The sequence below is a fragment of the Malurus melanocephalus genome, unplaced genomic scaffold (assembly GCF_030028575.1).
Source record: "Malurus melanocephalus ecotype Western Australia unplaced genomic scaffold, MMel_1.1 scaffold_450, whole genome shotgun sequence".
Taxonomy (NCBI): Eukaryota; Metazoa; Chordata; class Aves; order Passeriformes; family Maluridae; genus Malurus; species Malurus melanocephalus.
In genome coordinates, this window is record NW_026623682.1 from 322,467 (window position 1) to 332,394 (window position 9,928).

Here is a 9,928-nt window from a genome sequence, read left to right on the forward strand (position 1 = left end):
AAGAAAACACTATGTTTGTACTTGAAGTTATTGGAGTTCCATAGTTTTATACAACTGTGATTTCAACAGAGCCAACCCTCTATCAGTATTATTCTGCTGCAATATTACAAATTTGGTTTCTAAATATGAGGAGAGAGGTAGAAGACTCAGTAATAGCTGCTGGAAGGAAGGAGATGATCTGCCTAGAGAGGCTGGAGCCTTGAGAGAGATGACAGTGGTAGCATGGGTGGTGAAGAGCAAAGGTGATGGTTCCCTGTGTTATATCCTGCCTGATCCAGGGAGCTGGGTTTGTTCCTGTGCCCAGCTCAAAGAGGAGGCAAAGCCTGAATCCATCAGTGCTGACTGTTCCTGTCACCAGCTCAGGTGACTTTCTAAAGCAAGAGGAAAGTATTCTAAATGTCTTCCATCTTCTATCTTACAGCAAGTWACACAGCAAAGCAGTATGTTGTGTTTAGCACCAGTGATAAGAGTTGCAAGAATTTAACTAAAATTACTTCATTTTCCACTATCATAGTTTTAAAAAATTGAGTATTGACTTAAGAAGAGAAAATGTTATSTGACATATTAATCAGCACTGRAAACAAATCAATATTGGCACTTTTGTAATTTCACTAGAGCTTAGGTATTGAAAACYGGGCAGAGCGTGGGTCAGTACTTGGAAGCTATTCTGTGTAGAATGCTCTGGGACAAAATATGCTGTTTAAATATACACAATGTTTATTATTAGATATTTATTATAATGAGATGCTCCACCTGTTCTGGCTTGTGCCAGGGACAGGGTGCTCTCAGCACACCTGGGGTGATCCCACAGTGCCCCCTGAGCCTCCTTTTCTCCAGACTGAGCCCCCCAGCTCCCTCAGACACTCTTGGTGCTCCAGACCCTTCCCCAGTTTCAGTCACTTCTCTGAACATGCTCCAGCCCCTCAATGACCTTCTAGTCATGAAGGGCCCAAAACAGACCCCAGGATTCCAGGCAGGGCTGACCACAGGAATTGGTCCCTGCCTTGGTSCTGCTGCCCCACCAGAGCTGACACAAGCCAGATAAAGGCACAAAGCACTGCCAGTCTCTCGGGCAMAGTGTCTTCCCCTCTGTGCCCCCACAGCTGCAGTTGTTCACCTGGGGACAGGAAATCAAGGCTGCTGGGTTGAGGCAGGGCTGGTGTCCCCCAGTGCCACCCTCTGTTTGGAGGTGGCTGTGGGGACAGGGCGAAGGCAGAAGAGCTTTGGCTGCTTTGTTCCTCCTCCAAAGCTCTCTTTAAATGTTTTTTTAAGCCGTAATTGTAAACTTGCTGATAGTTTACTTTCATGAATGTGGTTTTTAAAAAATCATTGCTGAAGCTACAGAAAGGGGATATGGCTCTTCCAGAGCGTCACAATTGCTTCCTTAGTCTGCTTGAATTCTTTTTGGCTTAGAAGCCGAAATACTSCTGATGGAAGCACACCAGGCACATGCCCTAATCAGAAACACTCTACCCCATGTGCAGTTCTGTCTCTGAGACATTTTCCCCTTTTCAGGTTGGTGTTTGACTCTCAGAACCACTGGTTTTGATCATATCCCACCATTTATTTGTTGAAGCTTGTGTTGCTTCAGGCAGTTCCTCTCTGATTTGCCCATTTAGGGGTCAGTATTTGATGGTCTGTTTGCAGTGTTTTGAGAGCCCAGTGTTCGGAAAAAAACGTTCAGGGAAAAGACTGGAAGAAAATATGGTAATTCTTTGTAGATGGTGCAAAATATTCCTTTTCCAGGGAGAAGGCAGAGGAGAAGGCATGATATTGAATGGCTTTAAATGGCTCTTYCCTAAATAAGTTTTTTGATGTTCTTCTATTCATTGAGTTGTGAATTAACACCARTCTTAACTCATTTTCAGGATTATGAATAAATGCCATTAGTGCCCAGAAACTTCCTTTATGGTCTTGTACCTTACTCTATTCAGATCCAGATTAATCTAAGCAGGAGAAAGCGACATGGTGCTGTTGATTCTCTTGTGTGTTGGTGGCTTCTGTTTCATAACAAATGTATAACAAATGTAACAAATATAATTGCCACAGCAAGGGCTTTTGCATGTCACTATTTGCCAAACTCCAGAGTTCTGGAAATAGAGGGTGATGTTCTCCGCCAGTGTGAGAATTAAGGTCTGGTGTTCTCTGGTGAGATTGTCATCTTTCCATGKTCATCTCTGTGGTGGGGAGTGAGCTTTCCACCTCACTGAGTGCAGATGCAGTTAGAGATGACACCTGGCTGGACTTCAGCCTGCCCTGGCAGTGCAGGAGATGTGCTGTGCCTGCTGACAGCTGACAATAAAACAACAAAAAGCAAGCTCAAGGAAATCTATATCCCTCCAGTATTCTCCATAATCAATCCACCCCACACCTACACAAGAAAACCGTTCCAGTGCACTGCAGATACCCCTCAAATCCCCTGTGCCCCACCATGTGGCTCTTCCAGCAGCTCCTGGTATGCACTGGTGGCAGTCCATGATATGCACTGGGGCCAAAACCTTGCCAGTCGTTTGGAGCAGAGCCCCCCACAGCATCCCCCACCAGTGCTGATGCCTGAGCTCTCCCTTCATAGGAGCTGGTAGAATGGGTTATACACTGTACTATTCAAATATGAGGGTGATGAGGAAGATGATTTGGTAGCATAGAAAAATTACATTATTAAATATAGGTAGGTAGATAGATACTAACAGATGATGATGATGATGATGATGATGATGATGATGATGATGATGATGATGATGATGATGATGATGGTGATAGTTGGCAGTAGAAACACTGAGCTGTTGAGAATGGTGCTGTGGGCTTTGGAAAGTTCCCTGAGCCCTGCCCAGAGCACTGATAGCCCCTAGGGACTTCCCCACAGCTCCCTGGCTCCTGGGTCATCACCCCCACATCTGTGGYGCTATCTGTGGTGCAGCTGCTCTGTAAAATTCTCCACTGGCTCTGGTGAGATGTCCAGCTACTGGAAGGAATCAGGGAATCTCTCGTGGTCCAACTGTGCCMTGAGAGGAGTAAGCTGTTTGCGAGGGATTGGTGTTTCTGGAATCACTGAGTGTTCCTCCTCATGTCCCACAGCCAGCCGCCCGCCTCCCCCAGCACGCAGGAAGCCATCCAGGGCATGCTCTCCATGGCAAACCTCCAGGCCTCAGAGTCCTGCCTCCAGACTTCATGGGGCACCAATCAGGCCAGGAACAACTCCTCCACACAAAACTCAAAAAAAAGTGGTAGCAGTGGCAACAAAAACACTGGGAAGCGGCTACTGAAGAAAAGCACAAAGAACAGCATCGACATTGAGGATTACGATGAGGAGCAGGACCACCTGGATGCCTGCTTCAAGGACTCAGATTACGGTGAGTGGAGGGGAGCACAGCGTGTGCTGGGGCTGCAGGGACACACAGGGACACACAGGGACTGTAGGGACACACAGGTGCTGCAGGGACACACGTGGGGCTGCAGGGACACACAGGGACTGCAGGGACACACAGGGACTGTGGGGACACATGGTGGGCTGCAGGGACACACAGGGACACGGGGACACACAGGGACACATGGTGGGCTGCAGGGACACACAGGGGCTGTGGGGACACACAGGGGCTGCAGGGACACACAGGGGCTGCAGGGACACACAGGTGCTGCAGGGACACACAGGGGCTGTGGAGACACAAAGGGGCTGTCCTAGAAATGTGGGTCAGGTACTGCTGCTTGTGACAACAATGTCCTTGTCTGCACAATGGCAATTAAACCTCCAGCTGAGAGGAGYGAGGAGTTGAGTTTGTGTATGGAAAAGGGGTACAGTGTTTTGAGRTTTGGCAGAAAAGGAAAGCATCTGCAGTAGAAATGGGCACAAAGGCAATTTGCATCAGCTACACCAGTGCTGCCAAAGTTACTATGGAATCAAAGAATGGTTTGGGTTGGAAGGGACCTTCAAGGGCCATTTTCCTTCCAGCCCCTTCCAAGGTCAAGGACACCTTCCACTATCCCAGGGTGCTCCAAACCCCATCCAGCCTGGCCTTGGACACTGCCAGAGATCCAGGAGATGCCACAGCTTCTCTGGGCACTCTGTGTCAGGGCCTCAGCACCCTCACAGGGAAGAATTTCTCCCCAATATCCCATCTAATCCTGCCCTCTGGCAGTGGGAAGCCATTCCTCCCTGTCCTATCACTCCAGACCCTTGGCCCAAGTCCCTYTCYGTCTTTCCTGTAGCCCTTTTAGGCACTGGAAGGGGTTCTAAGGTCTCCCCAGAGCCACCTCTTCTCCAGGCTGAAGAATAATTGCAGGAGCATTTTTGAGTATAAGAAGTGAGGAAATTAGGACAAGCARTAGTGAAGGCTGATAGGGACTGGGAAGCCTGAAGTCCCCAAGAGGGCAAGGAGTTGGTTTGTGCTGCATAGCAGGGGAGTTTCAGTGCATTTAAGGCTCCCTGGCAAACATGGCCATCAGAAATCACTYGCCACAGCTGGAGAAGTGAAACCTGTCTTTTCAGGTCATTAACAGAGCTGCCAAGGAGGAGCAGGGCTGAAGGAGGCTGCCCAGCTGCTGGAGTACAGCAGGAGGGCTGGAAGGGGCAGCACAGGGCTGTGGCTCCCAGGTGCCACATGTGAACAAGGCTCTGCTCTCCTGAGGGGCAGATYGCCTCCCTGTGTCTCTGCTGCCCATCAGCAGAGGGCTGTGAACACATCAGCAGAGGGCTGTTGGGTCTTGAGCGGCTCTGCCAGTGCCACATCTGATCTGCAGCCTTCTGGTGCTGATGGCCATGTGCCCCAGTAATGCCAACACCAGGGATGGAACAAATGGCAGCTGGCAAGAAAATGAGATGCATGTGGAAAAAAAAAAATCACAGAAACTTCTCAGAATGGGCTGGGACAAAGCTGGGGCAGAGCAGTTGTCGTTTGTCCCAGAAGGCTCTGAAGGGGCCTTTGGTAGAATGGCTCCACTTCACCTGGGKCAGAGGAGACTGAGGTCAGACCTCACTGGGTCTGCACTGTCTCTGCTCCCTGTGACAGGAACAGCACCCAGGGAATGGCTGGAGCTGTGCCAGGGCAGGGTCAGACTGGAAATCAGGTAAAGGTTCTTCCCCCAGAGGGTGYTGGCACTGCCCAGGCTYCCCAGGGAATGGTCCCAGCCCCGAGGCTGCCAGAGCTCCAGGAGYGTTCGGTCCCTTCCAGCTCAGGAGATTCTGTGATTACAGAGAAAYAGGGAGAGCCAGTCACAGTTTAATGATAGCAGCTCCCAAGAGTAATGTGTGGATGAGAGCAGAGCAAAGTCCCCTGAGTGTCACAGCTGTGACAGAAGTGGTCAGTAGCACTTCTGGCGACCACCCAGCTGTGGTGCCTGTGGACACTGCCCCTGGACAGAGCAAGGGGGYCTCAGTGCAGGGTGGAGCTGTTTCCCAAGCTGAAACTGTTGCCTTTGTTTCCTGCTGCAGTTTACCCTTCTCTCGAGTCAGACGAAGATAATCCTGTGTTCAAATCCCGATCAAAGAAAAGGAAAAGTTCGGATGATGCCCCTTACAGCCCAACAGGTGAATCCATGCGGTCTGTGCTGCTCACATTCGGTGAAAAAGTAATGCAAATCGCTAAAAAACAGCCATTTTTCAAGGAATATAGAAACTGTAGCACCATCACTAGTGATTTCTTTATCACGTGAAGGATTAACCCTTTCCTTCATTGCATTGGGAGGTGATCCATGTGCTGGGGATTCCTGCCAAGCAGTGTTAGCTTTCCTCCCTCAATCAGCTGTCAGGAAAAAGTCATTCTGTGGTTGGTTTATTTTTGCTCACACTCTTGGAGATGGATCAGTTGGTTGCCACCTTAGCAGYGGTGTAACAGGAATCAACCCCTGGCCAGCTGAGGTGCCATGGAGTTCAGCTGTTGGCTCTGGGAATGGTGAGAAYGAGTGGGAATGGTCTCCTTCAGGCTCAGCCAAAGCTCATGCTCTGGAAGGGTTTGCTCTGCCCTGGGTTTGGAACTCACCAGGGGCAGTGACAGGGCAGAGGGCCCCTAGACCCCTTTGGCGTGGCCCATGAGCAGATGACCTTATGTGTGCTGTGTGTGTGACTAGCAGCCCATGTGGCCCTGCATGTCCCCCTCCTGGCTGGGGGTCAGCACCATCTCTCTGGAAATGATGCTCACAATCCAGAATGGTGRCAGAAATCCATGTGGCTTTGGCTTAAGGTGGCTGTGGAGCTGCCCAGATGTGTGACACCTTTATCAGCAGCTTTTGCCCACGCCACCATACCCRGGTGGTGCTTGTGCCCTCACTCACACCCAGGGAAGGGAAGGGAAGGGCAGGGACTGCTCTGTCCCCATCTCTCCTGGCTGGCAGGGCAGAACCCCTTGTCCTGTGGGGTGGGGTGGCTGTGCTGCTCCCCCGGGCACATTCCTGCCCCTCAGCTGCCTCTGCTCTCCTTGCAGCACGAGTTGGCCCCTCGGTGCCTCGGCAGGACAGACCGGTGCGAGAAGGCACAAGAGTCGCCTCCATCGAAACCGGACTCGCCGCYGCTGCCGCCAAACTGTCCCAGCAGGTGAGAGGTGCTTGGGGAGGAGGAGCTGTCAGCAAGGGAGAGCCCTGTCCCCAGCAGCAGAGCTGTGCCCCAGTGCAGAGCTGTGCCAGCCCTCGCAGTGTTGGGTCCTGCCAGTGGCACAAGGCCCTGCAGTCACAGGGAAATGAACAGGAGCAAAGCCCATGGTGTCACAGCACACCTGACCACCCTGCAGGGCAGCAAGGGACAGTGCAGAAGCACAGGGGATGATGAGTGAGAATGGCCACCAGGGTAGAACAGGAGAAGGCTGTGTGTGTCTGATATGTGTGTCCGATGTGCGTTTGAGAGCCTGAGTGCTCATCTGTGCAGATTGGCTGCTGGAAAGTGCCAGGATTTGCTTCCTAAGATTTGGTGAACTATGGGCAAAGGGGCAATTTAGCAAAGGAGCCGGGGCTCCTTTGTGTGGATGTTTGGTAAGTGTCTGGTCTCTGAAGGGGTCAGAGAGGACCCCTAACAGTGACATGGTGAGGCACTGAGGTGACAAGATCTGCTGGAGCGAGGTTGGTGAGGTACCACAGCGAGCTGGTGGAGATGCAGGTTGTGGTGGCTTTGGGCTCCTGTGATGTGGACTGTTGAGTAGAAGAGCTTTGAGGATGTTTGGCAGGGTTTCATGAAAACAGAACTGAAMGTAAGGGATGCAGGATGGTGGCAGAGCACAGCCATCCTAGTGCGTGGGTCCAAGTGCCGGTATAGGGCAAGAGATGATATGTGTGTGTCCTAGCAGGAAGCAGAGGCCAAATCAGTGGGATGTTTCATGTCCTCCGTGCTGTGGTGCAAGGGTGTGAAGATCCCTGAAGGTCGGAGGTGCTCATTTTGGTGGAAGATGGACAGATTTGCTGGTGCCGAGCCCATTGCTGTGCTGGGGCAGTGCCGCTGCGGGCCTGGCTGGCTCCCGCTTGCCGCCGTGGTGAGGAACAAGGAGGCCCTGCCAGAGCCAGGAGAGAGGCACGAGAGGCACACGTGGGTGTGCAGCTTGGAGCCACACAGTGTCCAACAGCCCCTGAGCGCTTGTCTGTGGCCACCTCCGTGGGGTGTCCTCATTTCAGGACCCTGAGCGACGCTGCTGGCCCCTGCCCTAGCTAAAGGTCTTCTGGGGATTAATCTGAGCTTCATCTTTGTCATTTTAAAGGAGGAACAGAAAGGCAAGAAGAAAAAAAATACCAAAAAGAAGCTGTCAGCCCCCATCGCGAGCAAGGCAGCTGAGGAAGGCGGCTCGCCCGAGCCGAAGCTGGAGTCGCAGGCCAGCAGCCTCACTGACCACGAGTACACCGCRGGGGCCAGCACCTTCGGGGTCGCCCAGCCCAACAGGGGATCGCAGCCGATGGCACCCGGTGTCTTCCTCACACAGAGGAGACCCTCTGCATCCTCACAGAACAATGCCTCCTCCAAAGGTACCAGGAAGCGCCGGGGTTGTGGTGCAGGAGTGGGGAAGGGTGAAGCACMCACGGAGCCTCCTGCGGGGCCCTTGTGTGCTGCACCTGCAGTGGGACTGGAGCTGCAGGGTAGGGATGGAGTCAGACCTGCTCAGAGACAGGGTCCGCGGCCGCACTGTCTGGCACCGGGGGCCAAATCATGGTTTTCCTGCTGGGCTTTGAGGGTGTGAGGCATCCCACAGCAGGAGCACTGCTGAGCATGGCCGAAGCTCGCCAGGAGCAGCTGCAGGGTCACAGCCTGGCCAGCCTGTCCGGGGCAGCCCTGTCCAGAGGAAGGTGCACCTGTGAGGGCGGTTCTGCCTGGGGCTGGGGCAGTGGTGRTGGYTGGACACCAGCTCTGTGCTGGCTGYGGCTGAGGACATTCCTGCAGGACATGTAGAGCAGGACACACTGCAGATCCCCTCTGGAGAGTTGCCACAAGGAGCAGAGGACTATCACACCTTGAGAGTAACACCTGCAGCCAGAGGCAGGAGAGAGGAAGAGTCTGGTAGGGAAAGCATGGCAAAGCTGGGGCTGTCCTGGAGTCTGGGCTGGGACCTCCTGCTCTCCTCTTGAGCTTGGCCCAGGAAGTGTGACTGAGGCGGGTGTGTGGGACAGGCACTGGATAGGGTGAATATTGTGTGTGATCCCRTTGGAAAGGGCCCTGGTGACAAGTGAGTCAATGTGGCAGGTGTTCCCCGAATTCTAGGTATTGGAGTGCAGCAGATCAGAGGTAGTGTACGGTGTCCTGGCAGCTTGGATGGGCTGTACAGAAGGATGGTGTAGCCTGGTGTGGGATGGGGTCCTGCCAGAGTTGGGGGCACCTGCAGCTCTCTGTAGAACTGGAGTGCACAGAATGTATTTGGCTGGAATTGTGGTTTTGCAGTAAAATGGTGGGAAACGAGTGCAAGGCAGTGGAAAATGTGATGGGAATGATGACGATCCGTCAGATTCAGGCGCTGATGGAGCCAAACCCCGCTGTGGCTGGCAAGCTCAGCATCACAGCAGGGATCGTGCAGGGAACCTGTGGGACTGCTCTGACCTCAGAGGAGGGAAGGGGTCATTGCTGAGAGCCAGAGGCTGACCAGGCTGGGAGTGGGAACAGCAGCTCTGCCTCTGCAGGGTCTCAGGACAGCTGGAGCCTCAGAACACATGGCAGGGCTTCTCTTCATGGAGCAGAGGAAAGTTCTGAGCATGGGGGCCATCAGGCTGGGCATTGAAGGCACTGTGGAAGGAGATGGTGGAATGAARCAGGATCAGGGAGCTCTGGGACTTCCTTGGGAAAGGTCTCTCAGTTTTACAGAGTGATGTGAAAGGATAAGAAATGAGGAAACTTCCCATGGAAAATGTCACCCACGCTGTCACTAAGTGTTAGTGCAGATGGCACCAGTGGGGAGGAGCTGAGTTCTCGCAGGTACCGCACCTGGCTRAGCCTGTGGCAGACCCATGAGAAGGGCAGAAGCTGCCTGAGTTTGTGCCTGGCAGTGCCTGGGCAGTCACTGCCCATCAGCTGGGGGCTGGTGAGCGTCCCCAGTCGCTAGCCTGGTACCCAGGGAATACAGAGCCCACGGAGCCACGTGGCCATGTGCACAGGCTGGGGCTCCTAGGAGTTTTGGTGTCCTCTCACAGGCTGAGGACAAGCAGTGATGCCCACGTGGGGTGTGCTGGAGTGCCTCGGTGCTAGCCTAGATTGCAGGAAGAACACGTGGGTGTCTGTGTGTCTGTGTGTCTGTGTGTCTGTGTGTCTGTGTGGGGTTTTTCAGCATCTTCCTGGTGAGACTGGCTGCAGGTGGTGTCTCTGGCACTGCAGGGAGGACAAGGACAAATGTGATGTGGGGTATGTGGGCTGGTCTCAGTGTGGTGAGATGGACCTGGCATCCCTGGGGCAGTGCTTGCCCCGGGACTTGTGGTAGTATGTGCGCTCACTCAGGGTCACTGTGCTGCAGGTTTCCTGCTGGGAAGGCAGGGAGGGGCC

General features: G+C 53.2%; 1 protein-coding gene across 1 annotated transcript in view; it reads left to right on the plus strand.

The window, feature by feature from the left end:
• PHF2 (PHD finger protein 2) overlaps nucleotides 1-9,928 on the plus strand; it is an 81,687-nt gene that overhangs the window by 69,653 nt on the left and 2,106 nt on the right. The window contains exons 17-20 of the mRNA XM_057380372.1: nucleotides 3,076-3,350; nucleotides 5,426-5,521; nucleotides 6,414-6,523; nucleotides 7,671-7,932. Coding sequence (XP_057236355.1) covers nucleotides 3,076-3,350; nucleotides 5,426-5,521; nucleotides 6,414-6,523; nucleotides 7,671-7,932 — 743 coding nt within the window. The remainder of the gene's footprint in view (nucleotides 1-3,075; nucleotides 3,351-5,425; nucleotides 5,522-6,413; nucleotides 6,524-7,670; nucleotides 7,933-9,928) is intronic.